Raw genomic sequence first — 14,059 nt, forward strand, 5'->3', positions numbered from 1 at the left:
ATTAGGAAAAGTTGAGCAATTTTGCATATGCTCATTGGCTACCTTCATATATTCTCTGGAGGGGTGTCTAAATTTTTTGCCACTTTTCAAAAGATCTGACTCTTGCCTAAGGGTTAGTTACCTAAGACTGATTATATGTTCTTATTTTCTTCTTTATTTAGAAAAACTCATTTTCCTAAGGGGTTAACTCTCTATATTGAATTTCAGATTCAGATATTAATTCTCTTATTCCTGTTACAAAATTGCCATTAACATTTTTTTTTAAGATTTTATTTATTTTATTTGACAGAGAGAGAGATCACAAGTAGGCAGAGAGTCAGGCAGAGAGAGAAGGGGAAGCAGCCTCCCTGCTGAGCAGAGAGCCCGATGTGGGATTGATCCAGGACACTGAGATCATGACCTGAGCCAAAGGCAGTGGCTTAATCCACTGAGCCACCCAGGCGCCCCATCCATTAACATTTTTTAAGTCCAAAATTTGCTATAAAATGTCTTCTAAGTACTCAGTGCCTATCATCTCCTCCTTAATTGCCTCTCTAAGAAATTCTTCTTGCTTCTTTTATTCTATAGACAGCTAGGTTGTTGTAGCTACTTTCTCACCCCAATTTAATATTTGAGTAGAATTCTGTGTTCTGTAAGCTCCATTGGATATCTGATAGAGTTCTGTACTTAGCTATATTCATAATCTGAATGGAAAAAGTTAGCAGTATTTGGTACATCAATTTATGAGACATTCTTCTCTAACCATTGAAGTCTGACCAGTATAACCTTAATGTACACAATGGACCATGTAAAAGATGTCATTCACCTTTTTAGTTTTAAATGACTTAAATTTCCAACAATAGAGAATAAGTGTTACTCACCTTAATTGAGGTATGTCCCTCTGGTGGCCCTGATGGTATCATTTCATTTTATGCCTATAAAAGTTTGTAAGATACAATAATAGGGGTGCCTGGGTGGATCAGTTGGTTAAGTATCTCCCTTCGGCTCAGGTCATGATCCTAAGATCGTGGGATCAAGCCTTTGCTTCTCCCTCTCCTTGCTCCCTGCTCATGCTCTCTCTCTCTCTCTCAAATAAATAAGTAAGTTATTTAAAAATATATTATAATAAAATATATTAGTGAAGATTGTATGTTCTGGAAGATTATAACTTTTGGAAACCAGAGAAGATATGTATCAAAGGAAAACAAGCAGAAAGCTCAAATATCATTGACTGTGCTTTATTTTAGGTTTGGGTAATTTGGTTTTCGCCAGGCAGATAAAAGTGATAGGGAGGGCGAAGCAAGAGCTTAGAGTTATGAAAATCCCTCCACCAAGTTGTTTTGAGATCATTGGTGAAGCTTTTGAGGTTGTGATCCAACATGACCCATGAGTTAGTTGTATGTTAGCCATTGACCATTCTTGGTTGGATAGATCTTTATTCTTATACCTTTCTGATCATTTACTTAAATCCACTCATTAATGTTTATAAAACATTAATAAGTATTTTTGTTGTTGTTGTTAAAGAAAAATCCAGGGTAAAAAAAAAAAAGAAATATATTGTATTAACCTGTTACTTTGCAGATACATTTGTAGGGCCAGTTTTCTGCTATCATGGTTACATGGTTTGAACAACATTACAATGTTCCTTACTTTATCAAACAGTACTAATGCATTTCTTTCTTCCTCTCAAGATGAAAGAAAATTTTGGCATCAGTTCCCTACCCTCCATACCCTCATCTGAAGGAAACAGTCAACAAGGCAGATTTGATGATCTGGAAAATCTTAATTCATTAACAAAAAGCAGTCTGGATTTAGGTTTGTGGTTTTTGTTTCTCATAAACACAAATTGCATTATTCTGCAATCTCTCAGTTTTGTTTTTATGTACGATAACTCTTACTGTCATATTTTCACTCATTATGAGGCAAATTTAAATCTGTTTATTAATCTACTGAAAGAAGATTTAGAAGTTTATTAATCTATCTGAAAGAATAAACATGGCTCGTACGTCAATGGAGAAGTTTCAGATTCTGTTTTCTGTGAGGGCTGTATTTTCAATAGTTGATTTTGCTTTTTATGAGTTGTATGGATTAAAACTAAAACTAGTACCTTATGTGCTAATCTGAAATAAGTCTCTACTAATACGTATTAAAAACCTCTGATGCTATTAAGTGATACTGTTAGCTCAGTGAATGGGGTTGTTAAATATTAATAAAGAGAGGCATATTTTAAACATTTATGAAACATTTTTATAGCCATATAGCCATATATTATGGTCAGTTTTGGTGCATTAATAACTTAGTTTCCATTAAAGAATCCTAAAAGTATAGTGCCTCTCCTTGCCTACCCCCAATATTGATTCTTATGCAGTTTTGAAAACTTGACTTTGAAACATAATTTTTCTTCATCCAACACTAAAATATCAAAGGCTGTTATATTATTAAGATCCCTGGGTGAGACAGTTAAGTTCTTTCACAGCACTGGGATTTATAGAGCCATTGTTCAGGATTTATGCTGTCCTTCGAGTGTTATGAGTCTGTTTATAGGAAGTCTTTCTCTTTGGGCAGTTCTTAGTTGTATAGTAATGCATTGTAGAGCCAGAGTGCACTATAGAAGGTGATATAATGATTTCTGTGAATTCAGCATTCTGTTGAATTGTGAAAAATGGAATCTTTAGTGTTAAAGATTGAAACCACCAGTCGGTGGCTCAGTTGGTTAAGTGTCTGGCTCATGATTTCAGCTCAGGTCGTGATTTCAGGGTCGTGAGGTCAAGCCTAGTGTTGGGCTCCTTTCTGAGTGTGTAGCCTGCTTCAGATTCTCTCCCCCTGCCTGCCTCTCCTTACTCACTCTTGCTTGCTTTCTCAGGAAAAAAAAAAAAAAAAAAGATTGGAGTCATCTATGAGATGATGACAGTTGTCAATTCCCTGTGAGTCAAAACACAGCATAGGTAGTTAGTTTTGAATATCTAAGATTAGATTTTATCCAGAGTTTATCCAGTTTTTTATGACACATAACTAATCGTGACTCAGATAAAAATGGGACTTTTTCTCCCACAAGTGTCCCATTTTACTGTTTTTAAAAATTTACCACATTTCTGTTGTCCTCTAAGTACATGGAGAAGATTCATGGCACAAATGAAGCAATAACTGAATTAATAGGCCATATCTGTTCATTGTCATTGATACTTGATAGCAATGTCATTACTATTTTGGACAAAGTAACTCTTTGCTGAGGAGAGCTTCCCTGGGCATGGTAGAATGTTCAGCAGCTTTCCTGCCTTCTAACCCTAATGCCAGTGGTACTCATTCTGAGTCATGATCAAAATCAAGTGTCTCCAGACATTGCCAAATGTCCCCTGGGGGCCACAATTGCTCCTGGTTGAAAATCATTCACTGCTTTGTGCTGTTAGGATTAAAAGGATAGACTGGCTAATAGGGGTGAGTATGTGTGGGGAGGAGCAGCAGAGCTGGGAAGAACACAGGAAAATAGTCCCTCTTGAGCTCTGCTCTGTGCGTTATTTAAGTGACCTTAAAGTTTCTTCCTCTGACTTCTGCTGCCTAGATAAGTTTCTTAGGGCTGCTCTATCAGATTGGTACCAACTTGGTAGCTTAAAACAACAAATTAATTCTCTCGCTGTTCTCAAGGCCTGAAGTCCTAAATCAAGATGCTGTGCTGTCTCTGAAGGCCTGCGGGAAATTTTGCCTTTTCCTGCTTCTGGTGGCTCTACCTTTTTCTTGGCTCATGGCTGCTTCACTGTGATGTCTGCCTCTGTCTTCACACTGTTGTTCTCTCTTATCCCTGTGTCTTCTCTTCTTTGCCTCTTATAAGGACATCTGTCATTGGATTTCGGGCCCACTTGGGTAGCCCAGGATGGTCTCATCTTACAATACTTAATTATACCCACAAAGACGTTTTTTTAATCAAAGGAAGGTCCCATTCATCAGTTTCGTGGTTGGGTCTGTCTTTTAGAGAGGTCCCCAGTCTGCCCACTACACTGCCTTAACCTAATACTTTGCAAGGCCCTGGGAGTTGATTTTTTTTGTTAGAGATTATAGTTTGGGGAATGAAGTTAGACTTGTATGTGTTAGATCTGTCCTCACCAGAAAAGCATTCGTAACTACATGCTGTTAAGGAAATTTTTTGAAAGCCTCTAGGATGCTGTGCAGTAGGCATGATAGTTTGGATTAATGCTAACTGTAGGTAGGCTGAGAAATTATTAATACAGAGCTGACACGGATTTCAGCAGCATCCATACTGACTTCATTCTACTCAATTTGATTTTGCTTTTGAGATCCTGTCCGGCAAACGGCTGACTCTTTCAGTCCCGGGTCCCTCTGGGTCACCGGGCAATCCCGCAGGCTTCTCCAAGCCTCACCTATAAAATGAAAGATTTGGGCTAAATGTTCTCTAAGCCCTCTGTCAAATCTGTGACTCTTTGACCACTTTATTAGTAACAGGCGATGTTCAATTTATCTTTGAACAATTAAATTTCTTTTTCTGAACAATTAATTAGAAAATTATTTCTGAGAACCTTATGTGCAAAGGGCTGTTGTTGAGCCTATACTTAAGCCAACATTTCGTAGCCTTGAAGAGCCTCTACCCTTCATGAGCTGTGAAACTGAACCTATAAATTAGCATAATTCATAAGGTGAAGCACACATGATAAATTCCCAATCAGTAATACACTTAGTGTTATAAGTTTTAGATTTCAGACAGAAAGTAGTTCTGTTTCCTGATGTTTGACTGCCCCTGCCTGGGTGGTACCTCCAGGGAAACCTGGGCGAGTCCGTCATTGCACCCAAGAGTCACACACACTTATGCATTTGCATCCCCAGCTCTTGCTATAAACTGAGCTTCTGGAAAGCAAGGCAATCTGATTGTGTTACTGTAGCAGGTGCTCAGGAAATATTTGTTGAATGAGAAAGTGAAATGCCACTTACCTGTGGTTATTCAGCAGCACTGCAACTCTCAGCCCTCCCTCCCTCTGCAGTGGCCTCGGTACACATAACCCACCCTCCCCTCTGCTCGGATTCTTCTTGCCTTTATTTTGTTGACCGTTCTGTTCTTGTACCTCACCAAGTGTAAACCTTTGGAAAATTTCCCCCATTCCTCTTCTATAAACATTAACCTCCATTTGCCCAGGAACTTTTTTTTTTTTTAAGCTCCTATGTTTTTTTAACCTTTGTGCACCCATATGGCCCTTGCCCAACACCTGCATAGGCCCTCGAGGACTCGATTTGTTTTATGGGCTCTGGGTACCATGGTGTACTGGGTGAGCAGCTCTGTAAAGAGTGAGTGTGTCAGACACCATGACAGATGAGAAATGTATGTCTGAGACCAAGCACCCAGGGTCCGTGGAGGAGGAGGGGGGCAAAGGGCACAAGCAGGCATTGTGCGGAACAGGTAATGAAAAGCTTTAAACAGACTGAGGCAACCTATGAAACCCAGAGGCATGATTGAACAGGCCACTTTTACCAACATAGGTGGATGGGAAAGCACTCTGCAGACAGAGCCTGTTCCCTCTTCCTAACACTGGTGTTGGCCTTCCAGCCAGAGTCCGGTCCCACCCCGGTTTCTCCTCAGTGGGGAGGAGGCAGGCTTAGGCAAAGCTAGAACTCTGAAAGCCATGATATGAATTAGAGTGACTCGGAGGAATGTAGGCACCTGTGGACAAGAGGGAAGGGTACACAGGGATGAGGCACGGGCCCCCGAGACTTCCTATAGTCGTACCCCCTGAGCATTACAATTACTTACATCCTCTCTTCGGGTTCTGTTGCATTACCAACTGATTAGATCCTGATTCCAGATTTTCTAGACAAGATAAAAAGTGGTAGTACTGAGTTTACTGAAAGTTTGTTCCTGACGAAGAAATGGGAAGAGTTTAGGTCATACTTATAGGAAAAATTTTAGGATAATTTCTCTTTATTATTATTATTTTTAAGATTTTATTTATGTATTTGACAGAAACACAGTGAGAGAGGGAACACAGGCAGGGGGAGTAGGAGAGGGTGAGGCAGGCTTCCCACCGAGCAGGAGCCTGATGTAGGGCTCAATACCAGGAACCTGGGATCAGGACCTGAGCTGAAGGCAGACACCTAACGACTGAGCCACCCAGGTGCCCCAATTTCTCTCTCTCTTAGAAATCATTTCTGATTTTCTAAAAAAGCCAGAACTCCAAAAAATCTTACAAATGTGTGGATTTAAGGAAGGCATTTGATCGCAGTTCATTATATTTGTCTACTATGCTGAAGAAAGATTGGCGGAGAATTTCTGATCAGTTACTGGGGTGTATTCTAAGGGTGATTAATGGACCTATGCCAGCGCAGGCACAGGTCTCTATGATATGTCATAGGACTCTGTGCACCACTCTGCCCTAGTCTTTTTTTCAGTAAATGGGGAAATGACACAGTAAATGGGGAAATGTCACATCAGGTAAATTTGCACATGCCACTTGGCAAAATTCCTTAGCCTGAGTTTCTCTGTGTATAAAATATGGTTGCTAGTATCTTTTCCCTCTAACTCATAGTTTGGTATGAGAATCAAATGAGGTAAACAAATGTAAATGAATTCTGAAATTTGTAAACACAGCCCCATTAAAAATGTGTTTTCTTAACATTATAAGCTCTGGGTGATGTATAGAATTGTCAGATCACTGTATTATACATCTGAACGTAATGTAACACTGTGTGTTAATATGCTGAAATTAAAATTAAAAAAAAATTAAGTGTTTTTATTTGGTTATTTGTTATTCTGTGGAATTATTTTTTTTAAATAAGTGAAATGTTGTAGGAGTGCCTGCAGTTAGGTTGATATGGGAAAATGTGTAGTGAGATTAGAGTACAGTCATTAAGGGGGTTCTTTTGATAAAATATTTCTGTTGCTAAAATGTCAGTTTTTCCATGAGGCCATATGTAAAATTCTAGCTCTCTTCCACTGAGCAGTCCCTCGCCCCCTTCCTTGCTTCATTTTTTACCATACTACTTGTCATCATCTGACATATTAAACATTTTATTTATCTAGTTTAATATAAATGAGAGTTCTGGCTGGAAGGTTCTGCCCGTAGTACGTGCGCGTAACTATTTCTTGAAGGAATGAAGGATGAAAAATAGCATCCTGTATTCACTACTGCCTGGGTTTGCTCTTTAGGCATGATGATTCCAAATGATGTCCCGGGTCCTGGCTTGCTTGTTGAACTCCCAGATGTGGCTCAAAGAAGGGAGCAAGAAGATTTGTCCTTATACCAACTCCCCAGGACCCGGGTTGTGTCCAAGGCCTCGGCATACACAGCACCGTCGTCTTCCAGATATACCGCTGATGCATGGTATGTTATCATTTATCTTTGTTTTCACATGATAGTTTTCTTTTTGCTCTTATTTTAAAAAAAAAAAAAGGCATGATGAGGATGGAACATTTGAAAAATACAGAAAATATGAATAAAATTGAACATTAGACAATTATTATGGAATATCATATACTTAACATCGAAGCATTTAAACAAGTTTGTATTCTTACAGTTGTGTGAAAAACGGATTACACAGAATATTTGCTTAGAAAATAAGAGTTTAATTAAGAGTTTATTTTAACAATGTAAGCAAGACATATAGACAAATTAAGGATGGAATGGATTCGAGAGAGAGAGAGTTTGGTGGAATTGGTGACTGATAACATGTCAGGGCAAGAGGACATAGTTGAGGATGACTTGTGTTTCTGGACCAGGACAATAAATGCATTGTGGCACCATTAATTCTTTCATAGGAGCAAAGGAGGCACCTTAAGTGTCCATTGATAAATGAATGGATAAAGAAGATGTTGGGACACCTTGGTGGTTAGTCAGTTAAACGTCTGCCTTCAGTTCAGATCGTGATCTCAGGGATCTGGGATTAAGCCCCATGTCAGACACTCTGCTCAGCAGGGAGTTTTGCTTCTTTTCATTCTGTGTTCTTTCTCGCTTGCTTGTTCTTAAATAAGCAAAATCTTAAAAAAAAAAAAAAAAAAGTATATATGCAATGGAATCTTACTCAGTGATAAAAAAGAATGAAATATTGCCATTCTCAACAGCATAGATAGACATAGAGAGTATTACGCTAAATGAGATAGTTCGGACAGTGAAAGACAAATACCATATGATTTCACTTACATGTGGAATCTAAAAAACAAAATACACGAATAGATGAACAAACAGAAATTGTCTCAAACAGAACAAACTGGTAGATGCCAGCAGGGAGGGGGAAGAAAGATGGGCAAAATGGGTGAAGGGGATTAAGAGGCAGAAACTTCCAGTTATAAAATAAGTCATAGGGATAAGTACAACCTAAGGAATATAGTTAATAATATGATAATTTTTAGGGTGATAGATGGTAGCTACATTTTTCTCAGTGAGCTTTTCGCAATGTATAGAACTGCATAATCACTATGTTGTACACTTGAAACAAATGTAACATCATCTGTTGTACTCAGATTTTTAAAAAAGTTTATAGAAGCGTGAACAGGTTAGAAGGGAAAATGAATTTAGTTTGAGACATGTTGTGGGTTAAGTGGAATCAATTAGATGTGTGATTCTGGGGATTAATGTTGAGATCTATCCTGATGTGGATAATTGGGAGCAAGATCAAGTGTAGGTGAAACTGCCAGATTTGAGTAGTCATCCAGGGCAAGCTCAGATAATAAAAAGAGCCTCGGGCCACAACTGCGGTCCTGCAAAGCAGCAGTATGGCAGGTATGAAGAGAGGAAGAAAGTAGTGATGTGGAATGAACAAAACACTGGAAGCAATAGATGAACCTAGAGATAGGCATAGAAACTGAGGTGGAGGATATTTTGTTTTTTAAGATTTACTTATTTTAAAGAAAGAAAGTGTGTGCTGGCAAGAAGGGGGCAGAGGGAGAGAAAGAGAAAAAGTCCTCAAGCAGACTCCCTGATGAGTGCTGATCCCATTGTGGGGCTCCATCCCACAGCCCTGAGATCATGACCTAGGCTGAAATCAGGAGTCAGATGCTCTAACCAGCTGAGCTACCTGGGCTCCCCCGTGGAGGAGAACATTTTAACAGAAGGTCATCATAGACCCTCATGATGTGCTTCAGAGAGATCAGAGTGGATAAAACAGAAATGTTTGCTCGGGGTTTAGCCACATGGATGCCCTTGGTAAGCACAGAACAGTTTTAGTGAGGTAGAATTAGAGAATAGTGTGTTGAGAATTGAACAGATCTGAAGTTGGGCACGGTTATTCTAGGAAGACTAGCATTTTCATAATCCTGGCCATGAAAAGAGACAGATATAATGCATGTTACTACGTAGCTAGAGGGTATTACTAGATTGAGGTAAGGAGGAGTTATACATATAGAACTACATATGTATCGTGTGTGTGTGTGTGTGTGTGTGTGTGTGTGTGTTTCTTTGTGTCTTTCTGGGAAAGATCCAGGAAGGAATATGTCAGTGCTAGAAAGGGGTGATTAAACATGGTCCCTAGTGAGGGTTAAGGGAGAGAAGGACATTGCACACCTAGAGAGATAGAGCTTTGGTGGTTTGATGGGAGGAAGTTTACCTCCTCCACAGAGAGAGGTGCCAGGAATGAAAAGGAAAGTACAAATAGAAGTGCTATTTGTGTCCGTGGGCAGGAATCCCAAGAGATTTTTATTTATTTATTTATTTTTAAGATTTTATTTATTTATTTGACAGACAAAGATCACAAGAAGGCAGAGAGGCGGGCAGAGAGAGAGGAAGAGAAACAGGCTCCCTGCTGAGCAGAGAGCCCGATGCGGGGCTCGATCCCAGGACCCTGAGACCATGAATGACCATAAAGGGAATGACTCAGATCAGCTCAACTACTTGGAGGAATACAGTGTCTTTGACCTGAGCCAAAGGCAGAGGCTTAACCCACTGAGCCACCCAGATGTTCCAAGAGATTTTTTATTTTATATTTTTTGTCATTTAGGTAAAGGTTATCTTAAAACAATGATGAGATAGAAGTAATGTGGGATTAAAAGGAGAGGTATCAGAGTAGGGATTCACTTTTGAAACAAGGGTAGGGCGTAATGGCTTAGTGTAGGGAAGGAAGTTTAGAAAAATCTTGCCCCTCCCTTTTTTCCAACTACCCAGAGCAAGACAATGAGCATCACTCACTGACTTGAGCGGCATTTGTGGCAGAGAATCAAAAGCTGTAGAGAGAACAGAAGAGGTTGGGAGAACATTTGGTGAAGAGGTCAGGGTATTGAGTGGTTTCTTGACCATTCAAGGAGATTCCATGGATTGTGATGGGTAGTTTGGCTGGAGGGTCTTGAGGGATGGGTATGGCAATACAAGGAGAAACTAAAGCAGCAGGGAAGGGAATTGGAGACATTGTCTAAGCATAACAGGGATGAGAGATAGGATAGATTTATTGACTTCATGTTTGTATTAAGACTTTAGTCCAAGAATGCTTTTATGTTGATACATGAAGCATCTTAGAATAATAGTGTTTCTCTGTTCAGCAACTTCGTGACCTTTGCCTATAGTTGTAGACAGAAATTTTCTATCACAAAAAGTTGGTCTCTGGGTTTCAGCATAGCTCCTCTCTGAGTGGAAGGGAATGTCTCAGATCAGCTCAACTACTTGGAGGAATCCAGTGTCTTTTTATTCAGCAGAACTGGACCAGTGTGTCAAGGGGGAGGCGCTGACAGGTCCTGTGTCCTGGTGTAAGTGATGGCACCAGCTCCTGGGGACACGTATAGCCTTAAATAGGCAGTGGGTTTGTTCTTTAGGAGAAATGCCTGGAGATGGCAGTACTGGAAGGCTTACGAATATAATTTTATGACTTTAAAAATTAAAAAAATTTTTAAGTAGTCTCCACACCTAGTGTGGGTCTTGAACTCATAGTCCCCAAACCAAGAGTCATATGCTCCACCAACTGAGCCAGTCAGGTAGGTGCCCCTACTTTTATGACTTTTTTTATCTGGTCAAATTACTTTCCAAATGAAACATCTTTATTTTTTAAAGTTCCCTTGGGCTTGGTGTTAATAATTGAATCTGGTCAAAGAATTCAGAAATGGGACTTCTTCTTTAAATGTGTAGAACTGTGACTGCAGAATTGGACAATATCTAAACAAATTTCTAAGACCACCCCTCCTTTCTTATGCAGAAGACCAAATGGTACCTCCATTGTGTCTTACTCAATTCTTCCAGCTTCCGAGAGGGAGGAGGTACTTGACTCCTATCCTATTGGTACTTTTTCTCTTAATGTAACTGTGGCAGGCTGATTTCTTACGCAGGCACAGGCATACAAGAGGTTTGAACTAACTTTTTTTTTTTTTTTTTTAAAGATTTTATTTATTTATTTGACAGAGAGAAATCACAAGTAGATGGAGAGGCAGGCAGAGAGAGAGAGGGAAGCAGCTCCCCGCTGAGCAGAGAGTCCGATGCGGGACCCGATCCCAGGACCCTGAGATCATGACCTGAGCCAAAGGCAGCGGCTTAACCCACTGAGCCACCCAGGCGCCCTTGAACTAACTTTTGAGAGGGATCCGTCTTGCAGTTGAATGTTGTTTTTTGGGCTTGTTGTCATAGATTCAGGGGATATTGAAATTTCAGCAGGTTCTAGAAGAGTTCCTGTGAGTCTTATTTCCCCTTTCCGTCTTTCAAGATGTGCCCCATGGAGTTAGGTTCATTGGAGAATATTTATTCTCTGGACTTTCCCGAGTAAGCATAGATTCTTTCAGAAGACAGTCTTTCAGATCAGGGTATCCTGAAGGGCTGAATGATATTTTAGACTTTCTGCTTTGCATTCATTTTTGTGTAGGACCCAGCAAAGTTGTTTAATGCGCACTGTACTTCTGCATCACGCCAACACCAACTTCTTTGGAGGCCTGTTTTTTGGTTTGTTTTTAATATTCAGTTTAAAGGGACAATGCAGTGGATAATGTGTCTTACTATGGATCAGAATATTTATTCCATTTATTAACTAAAAACAAAACAAAAACAGTTCACCTATTTCTCGAATTTGACCCCCTGCCTCTTGCAACCACCAGTGTTTTCTCCATATCTATGAGCTTGGTTTTTTGGTTACTATTTGTCTTAGATTCCACATGTAAGAGAGATCATGTGGTATTTGTCTTTCTCTGTCTGATTTTTTTCACATAGCATAATACCCTCAAGTTCCATCTGTGTTGTCTCAAATGGCAAGATTTCATTGTTTTTATGGCTGTGTGTGATAATAATATCGCGTGTGTGTGTACACCATGATTTCTTTATTCATCTATCAATGGATTGTTTCATTATCTTGACTGTCATAAATACTGCTGCAGTGAACATGGGGGTGCAGATATCTTGTATATTAGTGTTTTCTTTTCTTTTCTTTTTTTTTTTTTCAGTTAAATACCCAGAAGTGATATTGCTGAATCATACAGTAATTGTATTTTAAAATTTTTGAAGAACCTCTATACTTTTTTCCAGTTTTCCTTTCCATTAACATTGTACAAGAGTTCCCTTTTCTCCATACCTTCGCCAACCAATATTTGTTTTTTCTTGTTTTTTGTTTTGTTTTGTTTTTGATAGTAGCCATTGTAACCGTGGGAAGCGATACCTCATTATGATTTTGATTTGCTGTTATGCACTTCTCTGCTGATTCATGATATTAAGCATATTTTCATGTACCTGTTGGTCATCTGTATGTCTTCTTTGAAAAAAATGTCTATTCAGACAAACCATGAGAGACTCTGGACTCTGAGGATTACAGAAGGGAGGGAGGTGGGGGGATGTGGTGACTGGGTGGTGGGTATGAAGGAAGGCACGTGATGTGATGAGCACTGGGTGTTACACACAACTAATGAATCGTAGAACACTACATCAAAAACTACTGATGTACTGTATGTTGACTAACGGAACATAATAATAACTTAAAAAAAGAAAAAATGTCTACTCAGATCTTCTGCCCATTTTTTAATTGGATTGTTTGTTTTTTGGTATTTTTATGAATTTTTTGTATATTGTGGATTTTAGTCCCTTATCAGATAGATGATTTGCAGTTATTTTATCCTATTCAGTAGGTTGTCATTCCATTTTGTATATGGCTTTCTTTACTGTGCAGAAGAAGCTGTTTAGTTGGTGTAGTCCCATTTGTTGACTTTTGCTTTTGTGGCCTTTGTTTCTGGTGTAGGATTAAAAAAATAATTACTAAGACCTATGTCAAGGAGTTCACCACCTATGCTTTCTTTTAGGAATTTTATGTTTTCAGGTTTTAGATTCAAGTCTTTCATCCATTTTGAATTAATTTTTGTGTATGCTGTAAGATAGTGGTGCAATTTCATTTTTTTGTATGTGGCTGTCCAGTTTTCCTTACACCATTTATCAAAGATACCATCCTTTCCCCACCTTTGTTGTAAATTAATGAGTGATCTATGTTTGGGTTTATTTCTGGGCTCTCTATTCCATTGATCTGTGTGTCTCTATTTTGCCAATGCCATGGCTTTGTAATACAGTTTGAAATCTGGAAGTATGTTTCCTCCAGCTTTGTTCTTTCTCAAGATTGCTTTGGTTCTTCTGGATCTTTGTAGTTTCATACAAATATTTGTTCTGTTTATGTGAAAAATATCATTGAAAGAGTTGCATGAATCTGTATATTACTTAGGGTAATACAGATATTTTTATGGTAATAATTTTTCCAGTCCATGAGCATGGAATAGCTTTCCATTTGTTCTTTCATTAATATCCTGTCATTTTCAACATGCAAATCTTTCATCTTCTTGGTTATTTTTAGTTATCTTATTCTTTTTGAAGGAATTGTAAATGGGATTGTTTTTTCTTAATTTCTCTTTTTGATACTTGGTATCGGTATAAAAAACACAACAGATTTTTGCATGTTGATTTTGTATACTACTTTGCTGAATTTGTTTATTCTAATAGTTTTTTCTGTGTAATAAATATCATGTCTTCTATATGTAATAAATATCATATATCTAATAAATATCTGCAAATAGTGAGTTTTACTTCCTTTCCAATTTGGATGCCTTTAGTTTCTTTTTCTGGTTTAATTGCTCTGGCTAGGATTTCCAGTACTCTGTTGAATAAAAATATTAAGAGTGGACATCCTTGTCTTATTCTTGATCTTAAAGGAA

The 14,059-nt window shown here is 38.7% G+C and overlaps 1 protein-coding gene across 9 annotated transcripts in view; it reads left to right on the forward strand.

Annotated features, from left to right (window-relative positions):
- Positions 1–14,059, forward strand: part of PATJ (PATJ crumbs cell polarity complex component) — a 373,944-nt gene that overhangs the window by 112,313 nt on the left and 247,572 nt on the right. For all 9 annotated transcript variants that reach the window (XM_082687808.1, XM_082687804.1, XM_082687800.1 and 6 more), the window contains 2 exons: positions 1,671–1,794; positions 7,124–7,298. In XM_082687808.1, the coding sequence (XP_082543934.1) occupies positions 1,671–1,794; positions 7,124–7,298 (299 nt within the window). The remainder of the gene's footprint in view (positions 1–1,670; positions 1,795–7,123; positions 7,299–14,059) is intronic.

The sequence above is a fragment of the Mustela nivalis genome (genome assembly GCF_964662115.1).
Source record: "Mustela nivalis genome assembly, chromosome: 10".
NCBI lineage: Eukaryota > Metazoa > Chordata > Mammalia > Carnivora > Mustelidae > Mustela > Mustela nivalis.